This window comes from Marmota marmota, unplaced genomic scaffold (genome assembly GCF_001458135.2).
Source record: "Marmota marmota marmota unplaced genomic scaffold, marMar, whole genome shotgun sequence".
NCBI classification, from domain to species: Eukaryota; Metazoa; Chordata; class Mammalia; order Rodentia; family Sciuridae; genus Marmota; species Marmota marmota.
The window spans coordinates 4387610-4413217 of NW_026000051.1; the positions used below are offsets into that span (position 1 = coordinate 4387610).

Here is a 25608-nt window from a genome sequence, read left to right on the forward strand (position 1 = left end):
AAAAAAAAAAAAAAAAAAAAAAAAAAAGAAACCCACAGTCTAAAACTTTTTTTTCCTTTCCTTTTCTGGTTCTGGGAAATGAACCCCAGGACACTGTACCACTGAGTTACATCATTAGCCCTTTTTATTATTTTGGGATGATTTTGTTAGCATTGCTGAGGCTGGCCTTGACCTTAAAATCTTCCTGCCTTGGCCTCCTGACCTGAGTCAGCTGGAATTATAGATGTGCATCACCATGCCCAGCTTTTAGCCCAAAATTTTCTATGTAAGTGAGTAAGGAAGAAAATGGAGTAAGGTTTCAATTCAAGAAATTAAAGTGAATTGTAAAATCTGAAGAAAGCAGAAGAAATTAAATATTCATATATATTTAAACTAGGGATTGAACCCACCCAATTTGGGAAAATATAGAAAAAGGAAGAATGACTGAGAGGCAGGCCACAAATCAAATTGTTACTGCTGTTTCTGTGTAGAAGTAAAGATATTTTTTAGTTTTTTTGTGTTTTCTGTATTATCCAAATTTTCTTCAGAGAATTACTTTTGTAATTAGAGGATGAAAAATAAAACCAAAAAACCCAAGCCAATTTCACCAAGAATGTTAAGGAAAAAAGGGCTGCCTCTCAATTCCCAACTTACCTGGGGCCCAGCTGCGAAGAGACCAACAGCCATTCTGTTCTCTCCTGCTCTTTCCTCTGAGGGAAGTGCAGCATTTGGAAAAGGTGGTGCTAGAGGAAGAGAATGAAATCAAGGAGACAAAGTTTGCATATTATGAAGTTACCAATTCTCCTATAAAGAGGGGATTTGAAGGCCAGAGCTGGTACCAGGGTGCCTGAGATGAATCTGTAGATCTGCAGTGGGACGGGAATTTTCCTGTTCCTACCTAACTCCATCAATGCCAACAGGTGTTGGGAGGTATTAGACTGTAATAGATTCTTAACTAAGATTCACCACTCACCAGCAGAGTGCAAATCACTTAAGATATAAGTCTCATTTCTCTCATCTGTAAAATGGAGATGATATTATAAAGTTTTTGAGAATTAAATACACAGTTAAACAGTTGGCATGATGCCTACCAGCTAAGTATGCAGTTTATAAATATTACCTTTTGCTTAAAAGAAGAGGTAGTGAATGACTAATGGGGTCTGTTCCTGGAATGTAAGGTTAATTCAACATACAAAAAACAATCCACACACCATATAGATAGAGCAAAGAAAAAAAAACCTAACATGGATCATCTCATTGGACACAGAAAAAGCCACTTTAAAAAATCAAATAGTAGGGCTGGGGCTGTAGCTCAGTAGTAGAGTGCCTGACTAGCATGCACTAATCCCTGAGTTTGATCCCTAACATTTCAAAATCATCATCATCCTTATCCTTTCATGATTAAAAAAACACTTAACAGAAGGTTGGGGTTTGTGGCTCGCTTAGCATGCATGAGGCACTGGGTTCGATCCTCAGCACCATATAAATGTAGAATAAAGATATTGTGTTCACCAAAAAACTTAAATAGAAGAGAACTTCCTTAATTTGATGATGAAATGTACCATTAACCTCATACTTAATGGTGAGAGATGGAAACTTTCCCCCCCTTAAGATAAGAAATAAAACAAAGGAGCTGGGGATATAGCTCAGTTGGTAGAGTGCTTGCCTCACATGCACAAGGCCCAGGGTTCAATCCCTAGCACTGAAAATAATAAATAAGATGTGTGCTGTCACCATTTTTGTTCAATGTAGGTTCTAGCCAAGGCACTTAAGCAAGAAAAGGAAAGATGTCAGGATTGGAAGGAAGAAGTAAAAAAATCTCTATTTGCAGATGACATGATTTTGTATACAGAAAATCTTGACACATGAATAATTATAGCTATTAAACAAATTTAGCGAGATTGCAAGCAGCATGATGAATACACAAAATCAGTTACATGTCTACAAATTAGCAATGAAACCAAAACAATTTCATTTATAATATCATCAAAAAAATAAAGTACCTGGGAATGAATTTAACAAATGAAGTACAAGATTTATGTACTGAAAACTATAAAACATGTTGAAATTATAGAAGACCTAAATAAATGGAAAAAATCCTATATTCATGTATTGGAAAACAGTATATTGTTGAGATGGCAATAATCCCCAATTTATCAACAGAGTCAATGCAATTACTATCAAAATTCCAGCTGGCACTTTTAACAGAAATTAACAAGCTGACCTTAGAATGCACATGGAAATGCAAAGGACAAAGAGGAGTGGGGGGATGAAGTTAGAGGATTCATACTTCTCAACTTGCTTCAAACAACAGTTATCAAAACTGTGTAGTGGCATAGGACTGATATTCAGATCACTGGAATAGACTTGAAAGTCCAGAAATAAAATCATGTTTATGGGCAACTACTTTTTGACAAGGATAACAAGAAATTAAATAGAGAAAGAATAGTCATTTTTAAAGAAAACCCTTAGTGGGCATGGCGAAGCACACCTGTAATCCAGCTACTCAGGAGGTTGAGGCTGGAGGATGCAAAAGAACGAATTTGGAGTCTTATCTCACATCGTATACAAAAATAACTCAAAATATATCAAAGACCTAAGGAGCTAAAACTCCTAGAAGAAAACAAGAATTAAATCTTTCTGACCTCAGAAAAGGCAATGATTTCTTAGATATGACATCAAAACCCCAAGAAACCACCTGGGTACGTCTCATTTTCCTTCCCAGGAACCCACTTTTCCCTGGCATTGGTTATAGGTAGACACTCAAGCGATCATCCAGGACAGTGATCCTCCAACTTATTTGACTAAGAAAAGGACAAGTTTCCAACCGCTAGTGGAAAAGACAACCAGGTCCGGGCCACAAAGCAGCATTAGTGGGCAAACTGGAACAGGAGGCTGGATCTGCAAATCGTCCCTCCACCACTCCCCCTCACCTCCTTCCTCCAGCATACTGGTCCCTCCTCGCGCCACCGGCTGCCAGCAATTCCCTGGTGTCAGCGTCACTGCACGTGAGAAAACGACAAGCAACCTACAACCGGCTACCCGTCCGAGCTCAGGAACCCTGGACACCAGCGCTGCAGACGCTAGAGCTTCTTGGCGACAAGCCTGACCAGCAGCACTTCCGGTCATGCGATATGCTCCCCACCCCGCCACTGGACTCCATTTCCCAGAAGTCTCCGCCAGGCGCTATTCCTGGCCAAACCTTTCCTCTCCCCAGACGCCAAATATGTGACCCGCACTGCCTCCTTCCCAGACCGTCTTCCGCCTGTCCTTGCTCCCAGAATCCATCACCCAGAATGCTTTTATGTTGCACATCCCTCAGGTGCACGGGCATCCAGTTCAAGGGGACTCTGGGACAGGAAGCGGGTTGGCTGTCGAGGATTCTGGGAACGGCGGTGTGGCGCAGACGCAGGGCGACGTGCCCTTGGTGGTGGTGGTGCGTCGGCTCTGGGCCCATCTCCAGCCTCCTTCACGGCCGTCTTAAGCCGAACTTAAAGTCTGAGAAGGATCAAGGAAAGGGCCCTTCAGTCTGAACAGGGCAACCCTCCACGGGGCGGTGTCCTGGAACCCCCCAAGTATAGGAATCTGCCCGCGAGCGGGAACGTCTTGTCATTTCAGGCACATTCGCTAGTGTTTGGTCGGCCCTGTTTCAGGAGATTCCCGAATAGTCTGCCCCGTCAGGACTTTCCCAGCGCCCGGATGGAGTGTCCTCCTAAGCCCGTTGGGGATTTGTCAAACGATTTTTCCGATGACCAACTCCGTCTTAATCCTTTTGCCTTTAAGAAGAAGGGAATGGATTACTGGAAAGCAGAAGCAAGTGTGGACGTCCTGAGGCCTCTTTTTCAAAGTCAGCAACCTCTGGTTCTCTCTTTTGTCACCCGCTTCCGCTTTAAAGGACCATCCTAGTTATACTGTGTCCACCCGAATAATTTTTTTTTCCCCTGAGGCTGGGGATTAAATCTTTGTGCATGCTCCGACCCTAGCTGAGGAGAATTTTAAGATCAGCTGGTTGGCGACCTTAATTTCATCTGCAACCTCAAATTCCTTTTTGCAACATAACCGATTTATAGGTTCAGGGTCTAGGACATGGACATCTTTGGGATTGTCGTTATTTTGCTCCCACCAATGGCTGGGATCCTCATGTTTTCTCAACTAGTCTGCTATTTGTGGAGCCATCTCAGCTGTGTATCAGCCCAGCCAATCCAGGAGAAGCCATGAAGGACAGTGGAAAAAAGAGGGTCAAATTGGGCAGAAACAACACACAGCCTGCCATGTCATGCCTCTCTACCTGGCGTTCCCTTTCCTGGGCACCTCTGTTGCCTTCTGGTCTGTACTGGCCTGCTCCTCTACGGTTGAGGCATGGCTCAAAACCTTTCCTTTGAAGCCTCTGCAGATTCTCTAGGCATAGAACCATCATCTGTGTAAACCAACACCTTTCCTGTGTCATTGCTCAGCAACTGACCTTCCCTAGGCCCATTTCTCCCAAAGTTGCTCCCTAAAGACCAATAAGGGTCTTGGTCATTTCATCTGGTGTCAGGGGAGGCATCTCCATCTCCCAGTGAAAGCCTTTTAATAGTGGGCCTTTGATATACTGATAGAATCCTAATGCCCATATATGGACAGCATGTATGCACGCTTGAGGCAGTGTGATAGCTGCAGCAGAGGATGTCAGACCAGACCCTACTGAGTTCCTCCCTTAGCTGAGGAAGACTCGGGTGTAGGATGACCTAAGCCCTTCTCAAGCATCCTTCAGGGTGAGATGGTTTCCCTTCCCCGAGGCCTTTTGTGGGTGTCTGAGGAGCATGTTTGGAAACAGTCTGAGAGCCATAATCTGTGCCTCACCCTCTTCTTGCTTTGTTCAGAAGGCAGGATGAGCTTTGGAGCTGTAGCCTCTGCCCTGGTAGGAACTGGAGGCTGTGTCTTTTTTCAGGCCACAGTGGAGACAGCATCAAACCTCATCCAGTGGCCACAAGATACAATAGGTGCTAATTCCATAATGGTTGCTAGTCTGCAGATTTCCTGCCATTGTCTTGCAATCCTACCCATGGCCACTGAAAGGTGGAGAGAGTTTCATGCTCTAGATGGTGCAATTCCTCCCATGGTCACTGAGGGGTGGTGCGCACTCCAACCCTCCATTTTGGTAGAAGCCAGGATTTACCTGGGAGTTATTCTGGGGGTGGGAGTGGAGAGGCAGTAATGGGTAATGGGCATTGGTAGACAGTGCATATTTCTACCCTGGGCTGGGTAAATCACAGCTTCTGCTATACTTGGCCCCAGGATGTCCATCAGTCCTCTCCTCTGTGGTCCTGTTTCTGATGGTGCTGGCCTGGGCTCCTAAGGGAACCATACAGGACTGACTGCTGGGTCTGGCTCTTGGTCTCCTAACTCATATTCTGATGGGAAGGTTACAAAAGAGCATGTGGGCCCACAAGTCATTGGCACCTATAAGTGGATGCTGGTGGTGTGGGTAGGAGTTGCCGAGAAGGCAGGGTAGGAAATAGAATATGAGAAAAAAGTGCGTAAAGATTTCAAATGTCCCTTTATGAGGCACTCTGGGGCTCTCACATTGGCCTTACATGCAGCTCTTCCCTTCCCCACAGCCTTCCATTCTCACCTTACCTTGCCACAGTCTGGCTGGGCACACAATCACGAGCCACCACACAGCTTGTAGATTCAAACAGCAACTCTTTATTCCCGAACTCACACCAGCCGTCTACAAACACGTTCTGGGGAAATCCACGTTCTCTGCCCAAATCCACGTTCTCTGCCCAAATCCACGTTCTCTGCCCAAATCCACCTCCACTGGGCTTCTATCTCCAAAAAATATACTGTCTGAATCCCGTGAGAACTCAAGGGGAACTCAGGCAGCAAGATACGCCCTATTCCCAGCAGGAATAATCTTAAACCTTAAACCTGGAACCTAAACCGGGACCGCCCTAATCCGCCTTGGTCCTTGAGCAAGGTCACCTACATTCAATGTCACTGCAACATGGGGTACGCTGGCAAGGAAATTGTCATACCTATTTGGCTAATGGCTCCCAGCATTACCTCCTCACCAGTAACAACAGCTAGCATGGATTGGGCACTTATTCTCTGCCATCCTCATTTCCAAGTGCTTTACTTAGTTATCTCCTTTCATTCTCATAAGAACCCCATGAGGGATGTAGCATCAATAGGCCCATCTTAGATGAATTAACTGATGCTTAGAGAGGTTAAGTGACTTGTCCATGTCACACAGGCTGTAAATAGTACAACCAGAATTTGAACAAGCACACTGACTCTTACCCTCCAGCCCTTCCTCTGCTGCCCTGGTCTGGCCCTAGGATTACAGAGGGAAGAGGCCAAGGTGGGGTTTTGATCCACAATGCAATATTTTTTGCCTACATATTTAACCATCTCTTTGATAGTCTGGGGGACTGAGCCTCTGCCTTCCCCCTGATCTGTTGACAGCCCCAGTTTGCTGAAACTGGAGAATCCAATCGGATAAGTTATCTAGGACAAAGAAGGGAAGGTGACTGAATCTTGCAGGGTGGGTGACCTGAGCAGAAAGTCTAGTTCAGGAAGGAATGAGGTTAAACCACTTGCCTAAACCCTTTGTGGTCTGGTATATCAAGCAAAAGAGATGTCCTACTCATTAGACACCTCCTATGTGGCTGAGCCTGTCCTGCTCCCTGGCCTTTAGTTCAACTCACTGAGAACTGATTTGTAGAGCAGGCCCCTCTGAGACACAGGCAATGTAGTCCAACATGAAAGAACAATAGCTGGGCTGGGGATGTGGCTCAAGCGGTTGCGCGCTCTCCTGGCATGCGTGCGGCCCAGGTTCGATCCTCAGCACCACATACAAACAAAGATGTTGTGTCTGCCAAAAATAAATATTAAAAAAATTCTCCTTTCTCTCTCTCTCTCTCTCTCTCAAAAATAAAAAAAATAATAATAAAAAAAGAAAGAACAATAGCTTTGGTGGTGTGTACCCCAGGACCAGCAGTTACACCTCTAAAGTTTTATCTTATGAAAATTTCTGTTCAATTAGGCAAGGTCTGTTCTAGTTCTACCATTTCTGTCTCCAACTCTCATCATCTCCCTTATCTCCACCATCACTATCACCTCCACTTTTGTCTCTGCCACCTGTCACTATCTCCTCTCCATCATCTCATCTCTCATTTATCAACCTTTCATCTCTCGTCTCTCCATTTCATCTATCATTGCTCTTTTTTTTCCTCTCAACTCTCTCTCATTTTTCTTCTATTTTCTCTCATCTGTCTATATCTAGAAGAATTATCAATAGCAGATAATTGGAAACAACCTGAATGTGGAACAATATAGAGTTGATTTAAATTCTGCATTTAATATGGGTTTGACTTAAGTTCTGATATATTTATAAAAATGAAATAATCTACATTCAACAGATATTTTAGCACCTGTCTTTGCAGGGTGCCATGATGCCAATGGTAAACAAATCAGTCGACTGAACTTCTATATTCTTACCTCCTGTTTTTCCCCTGCCGAATCCCTCTAAAATGACACTGTCAGTGTATAAAAGGGAGCAAATAAATATCAGAGCTCAAAATGGGTAGGGAGGAGGGTACTTAATACAGCTACTGCAGTTAAGTTCCTAGCTCTTCATTTCTAAATATGAGCAATTTAAGCTCACCAGATATTTGAGATAAACCAGCAGCATTAAAGAGACAGACCAAGATGAACCACCACCTCATTGATCTCAGAAGAAATCAGAGACTAGCAGATGACTTTCAAGAGTTAAGATATGCAAGTAGTTTAATTCATAATAGCAAATGCCAAGTGTTGACATGTGGAACAACTGGAACTTTCATGCACTGCTGGAGGGAATGTAAAGTGGTACAACCACTTTGGGAAAGCCTGGCAGCTTCTAAAATAGCTAAACACAAACTTAAGGCCCAGCAACTCCACTCCACACAAAGATTTGTATGCAAATGTTTATAGCAGTGGAAGTTCAAGGTGAGCCTCAGCAACTTAGTGAGGCCTGACTCAAAATATAACAATAAAAAGGCTGGGGATGTGGCTCAGTGGTAAAGTGCCTTTGAGTTCAATCTCTAGTATCAAAAAAAAAAAAAAAAAAATCCCTGTATCTTGAGTTTGGTGGCAGTTATAGAACTTATAACATCATAAATCATCAAATTATATAATTGTTGAACTTTTTGGGGGGTGGGGCACCAGGGATTGAACTCAGGAACATTCCTTCACTGAGCCACATCCCCAGCCCTATTTTGTATTTTATTTAGAGACAGGGTCTCACTGAGTTGCTTAGCACCTCACATTGCTGAGGCTGGCTTTGAACTCATGACCTTCCAGTCTCAGCCTCCCGAGCTGTAGGGATTACAGGCGTGCACCATCGCATCTGGCCTAATTGTTGAATTTTATATAAATAACATCTCCATCTGATTTTCAAACGTGAAAAGATGTTTCCTCAGAAAAGGAATTCTATTAAAAAGAAAAACACAGGATGCTGTGAAAAAAAGTCATACAGAATAAGATAGAATTTAAAATGATCACCAAGGGGCTGAGGTTGTGGCTCAGCAGTAGAGCACTCGCCTAGCACCTGTGGGGCACTGGGTTGGATCTTCAGCACCACAAAAAAATTGAAACAAATAAAAATAAAGGTATTTAAAAAAAATGATCGCCAAGAGTTGGGGTTGTAGTTCAGAGGTAGAGCGCTTGCTTAGCATGTGTGAGACACTGGGTTCGATTCTCAGTACCGCATGTAAATAAATAAAAGTTCCATTGACAAAAAAAAATTTAAAAAATGATCGCCAAAATGGAATGACTATTTTAAAATCAGACAAAACCTCAGAACAAGGAATATCACCACAAAGAGGGCCATTTCCTAAGGATAAAGGACAAAACAGGAGAATATAACAATTCCCAATGTGCAGGCACCTAAAACTAGAGTTCCAAATACATAATGCAAACCCAAGAACTGCAAGGCAACTAGATTAATCCACTTTTAGGGAGGAGGTTTCAAAACTCCATTCTCAAAAAATGGGTACACCAAGTAGACAGGAAGTCAGGAGAGTTGATGGTTAATTTTATGTGTCAACTTGACTGGGCCACAGGGTGTCCATATTTGTGGATGAAGTTAATATTTGAACTATAGACTGAGGCAGACTGCCTTCCTCAATATAGGTGGACCTCGTCTAATCAGTTGAAGGCCTGAATAGAACCAAAAAGTTGACCCCTCCAGAAGGAAGGGGAAGTTCTCCTGTCTGCCCTGAGTTGATACACTAGTCTTTTTCTGCCTTCAGACTTTAACTGAAATGTTGGTTCTTCCCAAGTTTACAAGTCTTTGGAGTAGAACCATACTATCTGTTCTTTTAGGTCTCCAGCACACCAACTCACCCTGCAGGTCCTGGGACTTCTTGCTTCCATAATTATAACAAATCTCTTTGTATGCCTTTGTCTCTCTGTGTACACACACATATACACTACTGATTTTGTTTCTCTGAAGAACCCTAATACAGATGACCTGAACCACCTACTAAATAAATTGACCTCCACCCCAAAACAACAGCATACACATTCAAGGGAAAATGGATCCTAAGATAGAACCTGTTCTAGGTCAGAATACAAGTTTCTATCAATTGAAAAAGATCGAAATTATTTTAAAACAAAATTGGTAAATCAAAGTATTCTATAGAAGATCTGGAAGGTAAAAAAAAACAATCTAGAACACAAAGCAAAGACAATGAAATAGCATATAAGTGAAAATATTAACAGTGGAAAGGTACCACACCAGGAAGTACAATATCTACCAGAAGTGCCTGAAAAAGAAAACAGAAAAAGCAAGGGGGGGGGGGGGTTTGGAAATAAAGAAATAAAAGACATTTCTAGAAGAAAGTAGTCAGACTCAACATCTTACAGAATAAATGAGCAAAAACCTACAATTATACTCATTCCTAAGAAAATTTAAATTGTCAGAAGATTTTGAAAGTTTTTAGAGAAAAATCACATACCTGCAAAAGAACTGGGGCTGTGGCTCAACAGTAGAGCACTTGCCTAGCATGCACCAGGTCCTGGGTTGCATCCCCAGCACAACCAACAAAACTACCATATGAAGGTGATGGTAAAAGAAAGCCTTTTTAGGCAGAAACTATCTTGGCACCTGTCATGACAAAAAAAAAAAAAAAGACTAGAACCAGAGCATGATAGCCTCATGAAGGTGTACACTCAAGTGAATTAAAATGGTATCCAAAGAGCAAAGCAGGTAATTCAAGAAACTGGGGAGTTAATCCAGGAGTTCAATGAAATGAAAACCTAGGATAACAACTTTGCAGAAGGTCAGAATTGATTCCTTTAGCAGAGAGCATATTACAAAAGGGAAAGACAATGAAGACGATAAAGATGACATGTTTCTTAGGGGGATAAAAAAAACTTCAGGAAAAAATATCTAATAATGTTTTTAAAATGGCAAAACCAAATATGGCATTAATTTGAATAATCAACATGGTATAAAAGCAAATCCATTTTATCTTGATTCTTAGAAAATGTTCTTTTCTGGCCCTGGTGTGATTCCATCCTGCGTGTCTCTTCTCTAAAGCAGCAACCTATTTTCTGTCCGCCTTCTCTCCCAGCTAAGTGTGTACTACCACCCCATGGAAGATTCGAATGGATATGGACATGAGCCCCCTGGGGCCCTGAACTATCTTTTCAGTTGTGAGCTAAAGGCTGACAAAGATTATCACTTTAAGGTGGATAATGATGAAAATGAGCACCAGTTATCGTTAAGAACAGTCAGTTTAGGTGCTGGTGCAAAGGACAAATTGCACGTTGTTGAAGCAGAGGCAATGAATTATGAAGGCAGTCCAAATAAAGTAACATTGACAACATTGAAAATGTAAGGCCAACTGTTTCCCTTGGGGGCTTTGAAATCGCACCACCTGTGGTCTTAAGGTTGAAGTGCAGTTCAGGGCCTGTGCATATTAGTAGGCAGCACTTAGTAGCTATGGAGGAAGATGCAGAGTCAGAAGATGAAGAGGAGGAGGATGAGAAACTCCTGTATCTGGAAAGCGATCTGCCCCTGGAGGTGGTAGCAAGGTTCCCCAGAAAAAAGTAAAACTTGCTGCTGCTGAAGACATCGATGATGATGAAAATGATATGATTTTCATGAAGAGGAAACTGAAGAAAAAGCTCCAGTGAAGAAATCTATATGAGAACTCCTGCCAAAAATCAAACCAGAATGGAAAAGACTCAAAACCATCAACACCAAGATCAAAAGGTCAAGAATCCTTCAAAAAAACAGGAAAAAACTCCTAAAACACCAAAAGGACCTAGTTCTATAGAAGACATTAAAGCAAAAATGCAGATATAGAAAAAAGGTGATTCTCTTCCCAAAATGGAAGCCAAGTTCATCAATTATGTGAAGAATTGCTTACAGATATCTGACCAGGAGCCTATTCAAGATCTCTGGCAGTAGAGGAAGTCTCTTCAATAGTTCAAACAGTTTGTTAAAAATTTCTGTCTGGGCTTGGGATGTGGCTCAAGCGGTAACACGCTCGCCTGGCATGTATGGGGCGCTGGGTTCGATCCTCAGCACCACATAAAAATAAAGATGTTGTGTCCACCGAAAACTGAAAAATAAATATTAAAAAATCCTCTCTCTCTTCTTTTAAAAAAAATTTCTTATTTCATTTCTGTAACAGTTGATATCTGGCTGTCCTTTTTATAATGCAAAGTGAGAACTTTCCCTACCGTGTTTGTTAAATGTTGTCCAGGTCCTATTGCCAAGAATAGTTTTAGTTTTTAAAGGTGGAACTCCACCCTTTGCTTGGTTTCTAAGTATGTATGGAATGTTATGATAGGACATAGTAGTAGTGGTGGTCAGGCATGGAAATGATGGGGAGACAAAAATATACATGTGAAATAAACTCAGTATTTTAATAAAAAACAGGTTTATTGACATAGGATTATATCTTTTTTAGTCCCATTGGTTTATAGGGAATATTATTTATATAACTATAATTCTATAAATACTTTATTGGTTCCTTCTCCCCCCATGCATGAGGGTTTATCTTTTATATATTACTAAATGTCACATACCAGTGGTTTTCATATCAGAGCAAGGGATCATTTTGGGCCCCAGATTATCCTAAAGGCAGCTTGTAGCATCTCAATTCTTTTTTTTTTTTAAATACCTTTATTCTATTTATTCATTTGTATGTGGTGCTGAGGATTGAACCCAGGGCCTCACATGTGCTAGGCAAGCACTCTACCGCTGAGCTATAGCCCCAGCCCCCGCATCTCAATTCTTAAAAAAAATAAAGTACCAAGGGGGTGCTTCTCAAATGTTAGCACATTCCTCTCTGTACATCCAATGTGCTCATTTCTCCTCTGAAGCTCCAGTTTCTACTTATATCTACATTCTACTTATATCTCATTAGCTCTTATTGCATGCCAGAATTTTCCTTGTATATAAAGACCAGGAAATGTAATGCAGTCAGCCCTCCACATCCAGTTTATGCATTTTTTTGATTCAACTGAGGAGCAAACATTAAGAGAAAACATCGGTGTCTCTACTGAACACATGCAGACTTTTTTCCTTTGTCATTATTTCCTAAGCAATAACAACTGACATAGTATTTATATTGTATTTTCTATTATAAATAATGTAGAAATGACTTAAATTATACAGGAGGATGGGTGTAGATTATATGTAATTAATATGCCATTTATATTAAAAAAAAACATGAGCATCCATGAATCTTGGTGTCTGTGGGGCAGGGTCCTGGAACTGATCCTCTGCAGATACCCAAATGACTGTAGTCAGCATGGCTAGGACTTATCTCATGCCTATCGGACAGGGTGTTCTCACCACCACCTGAAATACGTGGTTTGTTTTTTGGAAACAATCTACAGCCTAAGCATGAGGCAACTATAGTCATGTATTAAAAAAAATATATCATAACTATTGACAATTTAAAGTAAAAATAAACTGAAAAGAAGGAAAATGGGGATGAAGTGGTATGGAAATGCTGCTGTCCTCTTCTGCCCAGTGAGGAATCAAAATAAGGTAAGCTAGCTGGGCATGGTGGCACATGCCTGTAATCCCAGGGGTCGGGAGGCTGAGGCAGGAAGGAGGATCATGGGTTCAAAGCCAGCCTCAGCAACACAGTGAGGCCCTACACAATTCAGTGACACCCTGTCTGTAAATAAGATATAAAAAAAAGGTCTGGGAATGTGGCTCAGTGGTTAAATGCCCCTAGGTTCAATCCCTGGAACCAAAAAAAAAAAAAAAAAAAACCAGATAAGGCAAGCTGGTGGCTTTTGTATCATATTTAGGTCAAGCAGGTAACCCTGAGGAAAACTAAAATCAGAAACTCTTAACTGGGGTGGGGCAACTCATTTTTCATTAATTCTATTTTCTACCAATTTGATATTTTAAACATGTACATGTTACATATATATATATATATATATATATATATATATATATATATATATATATATTTGTATCAGAGATTGAACCCAGAGGCACTTTATCACTGAGCCACATCCTCAGGCCTTTTTTGTATTTTATTTAGAGACAGGGTCTCACTGACTTGCTCTTGCTTAGGGTCTTGCTGAATTGCTGAGGCTGGCTTTGAACTGGATATCCTCTTGCCTCAGCCTCCCAAGCCACTGGGATTACAGGTGTGCACCACTGCACCCGGCTTCCAGCCCTTTTTAAATTTTTTGAGACAGGGTCCTGCTAAATTGCTTAGGGTCTTACTAAGTTGCTGGGGCCATCTTTGAATTTGTGCTCCTCCTGTCTCAGCCTCCCAGGCTGCTGGGATTGCAGGTGTATAATGTTTTTAAAGTTTAAAAAAGGAGCTGGGTGCGGTTGCAACTTGGGAGGTTGAGACGGGAGGATCATAAGTTCAAGGTCTGCCTCAGCAAGATAGTGAGGCCCTAAGCAACTTAGTGAGAATCTGTCAAAATAAAAAATAAAAAGGGCTGGGATGTAGTTTAGTGGTAAAGAACCTCTGGGTTCAATCCCCAAATCCCCAGTACCATTTTTAAAAAGTTTTAAAAATGTTAAATTTCTAAAAAAAAAAAAAAGACTGGAATTCACCCTGCATATAAGTCATGGTTTAATTTTCCGAGTCAAATTTTTATCTGGCAACTTTTACTTGGTGGTATATCTTGAGTTCAATCTCCAGTACTGAAAAAAAATTGATACTAGTATAGATTGAGTATCCCTTATCTGAAATGGTGAGGACCAAAAGATTTTGGATTCAAGTTTTTAGATTTTGTACTATTTAGCAGTTGCACATCCCTAGTCTGAAAATCCAAAGTACTCCAAAATCAGGAACTTTTTGCATTCTTGGGGATCCAACCCAGGGCATCATGCATGCTAGGCAAGCATTCTACTGCGGAGCTACACCCCCGGCCCTTTTTATTTCTACTTTGAGACAGGGTCTAAGTTGCCCAGGCTTGCCTAGAACTTGAAATCCTCTTGCCTCTGTCTCCTGAGTAACTGGGATTATAAGTGTGTGCCATGATGTCTGTGTCATGTTGGCGTCCCCAAAGTTTTGGATTTCAGATCTCAGCTCTACCACTGAGCTACAGTCTCAGCCTGATATTGCTATTCTTGTTGTTCAAAATGCAAACATCATGGGCTAGTTCTCAACCTGTACTACTGTTACTGCCCTGAGATACAAAGAACAATCAATCTAGTTGTAGCCCAACTAACCACTGTAGGTATTGGGAATGCAAATGTAGACAGTAGGTGTTGGTGCAGAAGGTGTTCTTGCCCACATGTGTGACTCCTTCTGAAAGGCTCCAGGGGTTTTGGGATCTTGCCACAGCAGACAGAAATCCATGTTCTTATGCATCGCTTCACACACATCACTGAAAATAGAGCCACTGCCTTGGCATCTTCTGGAAACTGACCCTGGAGTCTTGCCCTTCCACCCTTCTGCCTGCACACATGACCTTCTATTCCCCTCGCAAAGGCTTCTGTCCTCTGGCTTATTACAGGACTTACTGGGAGATGCCCAGGCTTACACATGCTTGAGCCATGGCACCTGGAAGGCAGACAGAGAAGTGGTGCAATGAAAAGAATGGTTTAGTGACAACAGAGAGCATGAGTACCAGGAGAGAGTTTTCAAGAGGTGAACCAAAATCTTAACAGAGGTTATCTTTGGAAAGGGGCAACTGTGAATATTTTATTTATCTAAATAAATAAGTTAATATTTGTAAAATGCTTAGAACAGTACCTAGCAGATGGTTAACTACTATAAAATAATTTATATTAAGTAAATATGTTTCCTGCAATAAACATGCATTACTTAGACAATGAATAATACAAGTCACTTGTAACAAGATTTTTGGGTCCATTAACGTCAAAGAGAATTTTTTTTCAAATTCAACAGGATTTGATGGCTAATGACCAAAGACACTGTGCCCAAGAAAGAAGCCAGAAATCACCTCTTAAGTGACAAGGGTCTGGGTGGCTGACCCAAACAGGTGAATACACAGGATGTTCTGGGCAGGGCCGAGGGCCTGGTTTATGTAAGTAATGGCAGCCCTCATCAAACCGGGCTCATGCAGAGGTCATGACCTGATTTGTGTCAAATTTTTATTTGGCAGACAGTCCTTCCTGATAATGCAGCTCAGTGAGAAGAGCAAGCAGATGCTTGGACCCAACCTCCAAAAGCATCTTCCACGGAAAACAGGAGCTGAGAGGCCCCTCCTCTTCTCTTGCTGCTTTAGTACCATGGAGACGACTTGTGTATGAAGGGCTGACCACAGGCCTGAAGACCTCCTCAGATGTTCCTGAGCCCACAGAGCAGCAGCAGAAACTGGACCCAGAGGCTGGTGAACCTCCCAGCCTGGGGAGCTGGGCCATGAGAACTGGACGGGAAAGAGGGCCCTGGAAACCCAGGCTCCAGGGGCTCTGGTCCTGGGTGCCAGCTTCCCTGGGCCTGGGACAGTCAGGGGTTCCAGGCTCAGGCTGAGGTCCAGCTTAGAGTCACAGGCTGCTCCACTCCCTCTAAAGCCCAAAGCCAGCCCAGCTAGGAGGGGCCACCACTCACAGAAAGGGGCTGTCATCGCCCCTCAAAATGAGCTGTGATTTGTTCCAAAGTCTTTCCTTTGGTTTCAGGGACCCAGAACAAAGTGAAAAGGACACTGAAGATGCAGAAGGCAGAGGCAAGCCAGAAGGCTCCATATGGCCTGAGGACCTCCTGTAGAAAAAGGAAGGGCCACAGGTGCACATGGCCGTAAATTAGGATCTCACTCCCTCCCTGCAGTCTGGACACTATCCCGCCCCAAGGCCTACCTGCTGATGACCTGCCTATGTGTCTCCTGGACCCAGTGAGCTCTCTTTTCATGGTGCAGTGGGAATGAGAGAGCATGGCCCCAGGAACACTGGGGACATAGAGGGCCCAATGGCATGGAGGGAGGTATGGGCCCAAGAAAGAAGCCAGAAATCACCTCTTAAGTGACAAGGGTCTCTTTGGTCAGAGTCTGTGACCTTTCAGTGCCAGACCAGAGTCTCTTCCTTTCTCAGCTCCTTATTCTCTGGCACTTGGAAACCCCTCCTCCTCAAGACCCTTCTCTTGGTCTCTTAGACAGCAGACACATTTGAGTCATTATTATATCCTTTGTCACTTCCTTCCTGGCTTCTCTCTCCCCCTCCTTTTCTGTGCATCCTCATCCAGTGAGTAAGTCCCACCCCAGGCCTCTGCCCTGGCCTTCCTAATGTGCTTCCTAGGGCAGCCCTGCCTGAATGAGCCCAGGCTCAGTAAAGACTCCAGGCTACCTTGAGTGTCCACGCCTGTCACCGACTTGCCTCCCTACGCCCCAGTCTGGCTTTCCATCACCACCCATCACCTTCCTGGCCATGCCATAAAAAGGGACCTGTCCTTTTCAGCTATTGTTGTTTCTGGTGCCTTCAAAAGGCTGGGACATGGTACATGTCAGGGGACCTGGAGAGAATGAATGACTGAACAAATGACTTGATTATTTGCTCCAGAGCCTCTCTGTTGGCTGGGGAACTGCGGGGCACATCTGTCAGTCTACAAGGAAGAGGAAAAATGTTGAATTGACTCAATTCTCCCATCAACTTTAAGAGGAAGGTATTTTCAGCCAAGGAAGATGGTTCAGAGGTAACAGCATGGACTTGGCCAGGGTGGTGCTGGAGCCTAGGCCTGGGACTCTTTCTACACAGATCATGAGTTCTTGGCCTCTGTTCCCAATGTTCATGAACTGTCCTCCTGCCAAGGCAGACTGGAGACTTCTGGATCATACCCTGGGTTCCTTGACTTCCAGTCCATCTGTCTCCACTGGCACCCCTGGCTAAGACTGCTGGTGTCCCAGGTACAGGGAGGCCTCAGCCTGCACATGAGGCCACTGACTCTATGAGTCTTTTGCAACAAATTGCATGAAGGGGAGGCCTAGGCCTGCACTCACCATGAGGTTGTTGAACTCTTTTGTCACCAGAAAGGCCATAAGCCAGTTGGTGAGGACACAAACTCCAGTGGCCACGCCCTTAACATGCAGAGGAAAGATCTCAGACATGAGGAGCCAGGGGATGGGCCCCCAGCCTATTGCAAAGCCTGTGGGAGCAAGATAGCATCAGAGCCCACAGAGTCAAGGAGCCCCAGCCTCCCAACCTGTGGGAATGAAGGGTCCTGGAATCCTGGGTCCTCTAGCTCTGTGCCTTCCTGCTGTGAGGTCTTGGGCCAGTTACTTCCTTTCTTAGGCATGAAGCCTGGTATCTATAAGATGGGACAGAGAGGGGCTGGGGTTGTTGCTCAGTGGTAGAGCACTCGCCTAGAACATGCAAGGCACTGGTTTGATACTCAGCACCACATAAAAATAAATAAATAAAATAAAGGTATTATGTCCAACTACAACTAAAAAAAATATTAAAAGAAATAAGATGGAGGCTGGGGTTGTGGCTCTGAGGTAGAGCGCTCGCCTAGCATGTGTGAGGCCCTGGGTTCGATCCTAGGCACCACATAAAAATAAAATAAATATATTGTGTCCACCTGTAACTAAAAAATAAATATTTTTTTAAAAAAAGAAATAAGATGGGACAGAGCTGGGGCCTACTCACAGGGTTGTTATGGGTATTAAGTGAAAGGAACACAGAGGGCTTAGTTCAATGCCTGGCACATGGTCAGAGCTTCAGACAGAGAGGTAAGGCTAGGTAAGACTGGACTTGCTGGCAGCTGTAGGAACCTGGCAGCACAGGCATGGGGACACTGGCCCTCACCCAGCCTCCCACGGGGCCCCTCTCACCAGCGATGAATAGACACATGCTGCCCACGGCCAACCAGGCCAACCCCACATTGGTATCAACAGGCTCTGCAGACACAGGCACCAGGAGGTCCACGTGTGAGGAGTTGGAGCCATCCTGGGTCAGCTTGAAGTAGGTGCCAAAGGCACTTGTGCTGAACACCATGACCATACCTGCAGGCAGAAGGCAGGAACAGGCAAGGTACTCGGGAAAATGGCAAGAAGGTAGACCTATTTCCTCAGAGCAGCCAGCTGGGCACTCGGGCACCTTGGCTCCAGAAGCACTGACTGGATAGCACCCTGCCACCCTGCCTTAGACCCTGGACCTCAGTAAACTCTGAGAGGTTCCTAAGCAGACACTCTCTGGCCTGTGAAAGCAGCAACAGTAATGATGATGGCATTTTAATACCACCTAAACAGTGATCTTTGCAATGGCCAGTGGACACCAAGTGTCCATGGGTAGGCTTGCGCTCAGGTCCTCACACATGTAGATTTTCTCTGATCTGCCCAGGAGCCTTGAGGGAGGCAATGCCATTACCCACATTTCACAGAGGCTCAGAGAGGGAAAGTCACGTGCCCAAAAGGACCACAGCTTCTGGGCCATTCTGACCTCTCAGCCCTCAGTTTCTCCAGTGTGAGCTGGGACCATGATGGTGTCTTTTTGTAGATTTGTCAAAGAACCTGTAGCTCAGTGAAGAGCTGCCAAATCACAGCCTGGTCTGTCACAGTCTCTCTTCATCAACGCTCAGTGGCATTCAGACCTGTTGGCCAGGGCAAGGGCTCTCCAGCAATGGTGAAGGGATCTTGGCCAGGGCACCCTGTATACACAGAGCAAAGTCCTCACCTGACAAGGCCAGGAGTAGTCTCCGCCCAGCTCTGTCCATGATGAGGGCTGCCACGGCTGTGAACAGCACCTGGATGGTGCCCATGACGACTGAGGCCAGACTGCTGTCCTGGAGGGGATGGAGGCCGAGGCTGGACAGTGTGCCAGCCAGAGATGGGTACCTCCCTCTGCAGTCCTATGCCAGGTGATGAGGCCCTGGGCTTGAGGAGGCAGCCCCATCCATATGGCATCTAGATAAAGTAGGTCGGGCAGAGGCTTCTTACCTTGAACTTGGCCTCCTCAAAAATGGTCTCTGCATAGAACATGACGGCGTTGATCCCTGACAGCTGCTGGAAGGCCATCAGTGAAATGCCAATGAGGAAGGGCTTGTAGATGCCAGGGTGTCTCAGGAGGGCCAGCTGAAAAACCTGCTTGAGGACAGGAGCCACCAGTGCTCCTCCACCCTGTCCCAAGGGTCCTCCTGGAACCTACCATCTTAAGGCTTGCTGGAGAGGAGTGAGCCTCAGCTTCCTTTCCTGCCTCATCTGGGGCCTCAGGGCAGGTGCAGAGACAAGCCCCAGCATTTGTGAAATGAAATGGTCCTTACCTCCCACAGCTCTTCCTGAATGGTTGGAGGAGTCACAAAGAGATTCTGGTACTTGGGCAAAGAACACTAGTTTCTTGAGTCCCAACAACCTTCAAAGTACCCAGTGCTCACCTTGGGCCTGGCCCTGGCTGAGCACCTCCCATGGCCCGCTGCACGGAATCCTCAGCACAATGAGGCACTGTCCCAAGACACCCATTTTACAGATGAAGAAATCAAGTCTCAGACGGGAAAGTCACAACCCGGAAGTGGCAGAGTCTATCTGACGCTAAAGCCCAGACTCTTAATCTTCTCCCCCACCCTACAACTCCCTGGTTAAATCCAAGTCCTCAATTCTGCATCTGTAATTTCCTCTGGCCTTTTTCTTCTTGGGATGCTAAGAATCCAGCTGGGATTCAGGGGCTGGGAATGTAGTTCCTCAATGGTACAGTGCTTGCTTTCCATGCACAAGGCCAGCAAACACACACATACAAGAGGAATCCCCAGTGACCTAAGGTTAGGGCCCAGCTAAGTGGGGTGCGGGCCTGCCCAAAGAAAGAACAGCACTGGTCCTCACTAAGGGCAGACAGGCACCCCCTGTAGGTGTGTGGCCTTCGGTACAGGCTGTTTCCCTCAACCCACCTTCCAGCCACTCACCTGGTGCTCAGACTCCACAGAGGGCTCTTCCCAGCCCTGTTCGGAGCCCCACAGGAACTGCAGGGCAGCCATGGCCTCCTGGCGCTTGTGCTGAGTCAGGAGAAAGCGTGGGGTCTCTGGCATGCAGCACATAAGCAGCAGCATAAAAGAGGGGGGCACGCAGCCCAGCACAGCCAGCCAGCGCCACTCCAGGACTCGGCCTGGTGGGGTGCAGACATCAGAGCCAGAACAAGGCAACCTGCATCCCCCACTTGCCAACCTGATACTCAGCTATAAAGTGGGAATGTTGCTACTCTGTGGGTCATGTTCATTACTGATATTGCCATTCTTTTTTTTTTGGTAGTAGTAGATAGGTAGAATGCCTTTGTTTATTTTTATGTGGTGCCGAGGATCGAACCCAGTGCCTCATGCATGCTCCGCAAGCGCTCTACCACTGAGCTACAGTCTCAGCCCGATATTGCTATTCTTGTCGTTCATAAATGCAAACATCATGGGCTAGCTATGGCATTTGGGGCAATGGTGGTAGGTCATTGATATGTACATTCTACATCTCCTCAGTGAAATAGTCCTACACCATATCATGATGTTTGGTCAATGACAGACTGCATATATGAGGTGGGCCGATAGATTATAATGGAGCTGAAAACTTCCTGTTGCCTAGTGATGCAGTCATGGGAATATCCTATGGTCACGTCTGTGGTGATGCTGCTGTAAACACTGCACTGTCAGCTGTACAAAGGTACAGTACATTCAGTTATGGACACTACATGATACTTGATAAGAAATGGTTGGTTTGGGTTTATGATTTGTCACACTATACTTTGAAAATTTTAGAGTATACTCCTACTTAAAAAAAAAAAATCTTGCTGGGCGCGGTGGCACATGCCTGTAATCCCAGTGGCTCGGGAGGTTGAGACAGAAGGATCGTGAGTTCAAAGCCAGCCTCAGCAAAAGCAAGGTGCTAAGCAACTCAGTGAGACACTGTCTCTAAATAAAATACAAAATAGGGCTGAGGATGTGTCTCAGTCAAGTGCCCCTGAGTTCAATCCCTGGTATATCACCTCCCCCAGCCACGCCACTAAAAAAATTCTTGCTGTAGAACAGAGTGCTATTACAGGGCAGCAACCTCATATATCCTGTGCTTACCATAGCTCTGGACTGTGTCAAGAGGCCATGCCCAGTGATTGGCCAAGACCATCTAGGATTGTGGGAATACACTCTAGTATGTTTACACAGAGACAATACAGCCTAACAATTCAGTTCTTAAGTCTCTGTTAAGTGACGCATGACTGTAACCACAAAACAGAATGAGGTGCTGGTTCTTTATGGCCTCGGTATGACACAGCACCATTAGTGTCAAGGGGGTGGGAGAGTAAATGTGCACATTTTTCATAAACACACACAATCTCTGGAGGTCACCAAGAAACACGCCGTACTGGCTTCTGCAGGGAGGAATCAGGACACAATGGGGAGACTTTTCACTGAGCAGGCTCTCCCTTCGGTACTTCTTGAGCGTTCAATCACTTGAACAAGTTATCAAAGTATGAGCACAACTGAAGAGGCGGTAAGATTTTGATTCCTTGATGTAGATGGGTTATAGGAAGAACAGTATAAATGCAGATTTATCTACATTTAAACAAAGCCCAAGGGTTCTCTGATAAAGGGGCTAGGAATGAATTTAGGGTATTGTCTAATTTTTAATTTTTCTTAAGTTCAAAGCAGTGATGGCATGAAACACCTTTCTTCTGCATGCAGGGGGTGGGGCATACATATGTATTTGCTTTAGCAATAAGGTGCAGATAAATTATAGAGGTTCCACAAAGTCTAGTTATTGAGGCATTATTGTCCCCATGACACTTTGTGGTTAATGATTAACTCACACCAGTGAATCAAAACTCACAGAAAATGATCAATGAAAGGCAGAAGCAGCAGTAAGTCCAGATTAAGATGAACCAGAAGTAATGCCGTGGGCAGATGGACACAGAGGATCTGTCCCCCCAAACTAGGAATGTCAATGTCTGTGCACAGTGGAGGCTCTGGCTTGTTTTAGGGCTCCCAAGGCAACCAGACTGCTGGCAGGATTCTGAATTAGTTAGGGTGGTCATTGGGTTAAAAATGAAAGAGCAAAGACATATCTGTCATCTATTCTCAAGACCCAGATGGTGCATCCCTCAGGCCCATCAGGCCCTCAAGGACCCGCATGGACCCTCAAGGATCTCATGGTTCTTAAGCCATCACTCTACTATTCTCATTTGGGACCTGCTGCCAGGTAATTATCATGTGTCATCTAATAGACTAGGTGAGGTTATTTCCATTTAAAGACAGGGAAACTGAGGCTCCTAGGGGCAATGAGACTTGGTCAAGGTCACACAGCAGGTGGCAAAGATCATCCAATATCTAGGACTGTTCAGTTTGAAGACTTCCTTCTTTCTACCCTGTTTCTAATGAGGACATGTATCTTCCTGAACCTTTCCCAGGCTAGCACAGCTGTGGCCCCTGGGGTACTGAGGACCAGCCTTCCTAATACTGCACTTTGCTGACACTGATATGCTGAGGGAGACTCAGCATGAAAATTGTCGCAGTGCCCCTCCCACCCCTGGAATCCTCTGGTTTGTGCCTAACCCTACTCAGACCACTAAAGTAGGCTTTTGAGAAGATGAGAACACCACCTTCTCCAGCTGTTCCCTGAACTTAGACATAAGACCTACATATCCCAAGGTTCCAGGGGGGCAGACTGGAACCTGGCATCTTGGCCATTGGCTGTGTGACCCCAGGCAACCCCTGTCCACCATGAACCTCAGTTTCCACATTTGTAAAATGGCCACATGGCCATTAACAGGAATCAAAACAGATCATGCAAAATACCTGCCAGGTAGGCCAAGAGGATGCCTATGACGACCATCAGCTGTACACAGGAGCCGAGCAGTCCCCGGACCGCTGGGTAGGAAATTTCAGAGATATAAATCTGCCAATGATTAAGACAAGACTTTACTCAAGGTCCAAGTGTTCTTAAAACCGAAAGTCCTCTGTCACTAAAAGCTGAGGAGACTCTGCATTGCTCCAGGTCAGCAGAACCCTGTCCAGGATACCAAGGCCCAGTGCTCTTCTGAAGATGAGGGAGAGGTATAGGCACAGAGCTTCCCAAATGTTCACTTAATGTGCACAAATACCCATTATAAAATGCAGACTTTGAGGCAGTTGGTCTGGTGGGACCTAAGCTTCTGCCTTGCTAACCAGCTCCAGGTGCTCTTGACAGCTGAAGGGGCCTTTTTCTGTCAAGTACATCAATTCCCCAACTCAACTGCTACAAGATGCTCTCTCCTTCTAGGCGCAGGGGCCACCACGGCCCAGCCCACACTTCTAAGTTATTCCATGCCTTATGCCCATAACTAAGACAGCTGTTTTTTGCCCAGTAAAAATGAAAACCAAAAACCAAATCCACTTCCTCCCTAGCTCCTGACCGCCTGCTAGCAGGTGGGTGAAAGGAGAGGCATATGGGTATGACCAGGGAGAGCCCTGAGAAGCTTCTTTCAACTTCCAGCAGGGTGAGGGATGAATGAGTGGTTATCCAAGCCTTGGCCAGCAGCAGTCCACTGGTCACCCAGCAATCACACCAGAGTCCAAGTCCCTACAGGATCATGCCATGGCCAGGGACTTCAGGTGCAGTTTGCCCAGTCCTTACAACCACCTCATGAGTAATGCCATGAACCCCACTATAGGGAAGGAAACAGGCCCAGAGAGATGCTTTGCCCAGGTAAGTGACCCAGGTGTCAGGGGTGCAAAGTGAGCAGCTCTGGTTCAGGGGAGGGTGAGAGAGGCTGGGGAAGGAGACCTGTGAGAAGACAAGGGAACGCAGAAACCAGCAGCCTTTGTTCCAGGGACAAACCTGTAGGGGGAATTTAGCCTTAACCTGGGGCTCTGTTGACCATCCTCAGGTGCCACCTTGTTATGAGGTGGGGGGCAAAAGAGGCACAACTGGGTCCCTGGGTTCCAGTAATCCATCCAGCTGACTAGCCGGGGCCCCGCTGGGCAGAGGACTTCGCCTTTCTGAGGCAGTTTCATCTGGCAGGGCCCTGGCTCCTTCCCAGGGCGTGGTGAAGGTTGGGGAGATAATACCTGTAGGCACGGGGGCCTGGGACCCCATCCAGGAAGACACTCACCGGGGCCACTAGTGAGGCGACGCCGCAGGCCAGGCCCGTGAGGAGGCGGCCCCCGAGCAGCATCCACACGTCCTGGGCCGCAGTGATGACGGCAAAGCCGGCCACAAAGGGCACCGTGCAGAACAGGAGGCTGAGTTTGCGCCCGGCGCGGTCCACGAGCCAGCCGCCCAGAACGGCCCCCCGCCGCGGCGCCCAGGGTCACGATGGCCTGGGGGCGAGGCGACCGCGGGCTGAGGAGGGGCCAGGGACGGCAGTCCACGCTCGCCCTCCGCCCCACGCCCTGCAGCCTCAGAAGAAAGGCAGTTGGGTCCCGGGCTGGTGGTCGGGGACCGGGAGACTCTGGGTAGGGCCGACAAGATGCATGCGGCGGAGGGGAAGGGGAGCGGGTGGACGCGGGGGTCCCAGGTGGGCTGGCGTGAGCCCCGGCCTCACCCCGAACCAGGAGGCGGTACGGTCGTCGAGGTGCGGGGCCGGGGGCACCGAGCGCCTCAGGCTCGGGATGGCCGGGGAGCTGTAGCCGAGCGCGAAGCCGAAGCTGAGGGGGCCCAGGGCAGCGGCGAAGGCGGCGAGGAAGACGCGGCGGCCGCAGGGAGAGCTACGGAGACAGGGCGAAGGGTGAGAGGAGCCGGCAGAGTGGGAGGGCAAGGCCACGTTCTCTGCCGCTCACCCGCCGCCCGGCGGCCTCAGGAGCGGTTGGGACTCTTCCGAGTTCTCAGGCGTCATGTCGGCGACCAACGCTTGCCCAGCTGGCTCTGACGCCCGAACCGCCACGGGACCCGCTAGTGCTGCCTCAGACTTCTCCCGGCAGAGCGGGCCAATGGGCGACGGCGGGCGGTGCTGAGGCGGGATCTGAACCAGTATTAGCCAATGGAAACGCAAGGCGGGGTTAGCATCTGCGCTAGCACCCGCCCCTCAGGTTCAGAGTCGACCACTGGAAGCACAGGGTGGGCGGGCCAAGCGCCCTAGAGCCGCCCCTCGGGCGGACTGACTTAAGTAGAGGTGGAGGGCGGAGTTTGCGTCCGCCAAGAGCACAACCGTCCAATTGGAGTGTGGTGCGAGTCTGGAGGCGGGACCATAAAAAAAAAGCTACCTCAGAAAAAAGTTGGCCAATGAGGGTGGAGGGCGAGGATTCCCGTCCCCCCCCCCCCCCC

At 46.1% G+C, this 25608-nt stretch overlaps 1 protein-coding gene, 1 long non-coding RNA gene and 1 pseudogene across 2 annotated transcripts in view; 1 reads left to right on the forward strand and 2 right to left on the reverse strand.

Moving 5' to 3' along the window:
* The window catches only part of LOC107152073, a 4186-nt gene extending 276 nt beyond the window's left edge, over positions 1-3910 (reverse strand). The window contains exons 1-2 of the long non-coding RNA XR_001504752.2: positions 2913-3910; positions 634-722 (exon numbers count right to left, since the gene is read on the reverse strand). This is a non-coding gene — a long non-coding RNA (uncharacterized LOC107152073). The remainder of the gene's footprint in view (positions 1-633; positions 723-2912) is intronic.
* A 6707-nt stretch (positions 3911-10617) lies between these two features.
* LOC107152074 lies at positions 10618-11711 on the forward strand (annotated as a pseudogene).
* Positions 11712-14781: 3070 nt separating this feature from the next.
* Positions 14782-25417, reverse strand: Slc2a8 (solute carrier family 2 member 8). The gene is given in 11 exon segments (XM_015497565.2): positions 14782-16175; positions 17404-17549; positions 18238-18408; positions 19079-19187; positions 19342-19485; positions 20298-20497; positions 23163-23262; positions 24458-24631; positions 24633-24665; positions 24890-25052; positions 25125-25417. Coding segments are annotated over 11 exon segments (1434 nt in total). The 5' UTR covers positions 25181-25417; the 3' UTR covers positions 14782-16037.
* Positions 25418-25608: the final 191 nt, after the last annotated feature.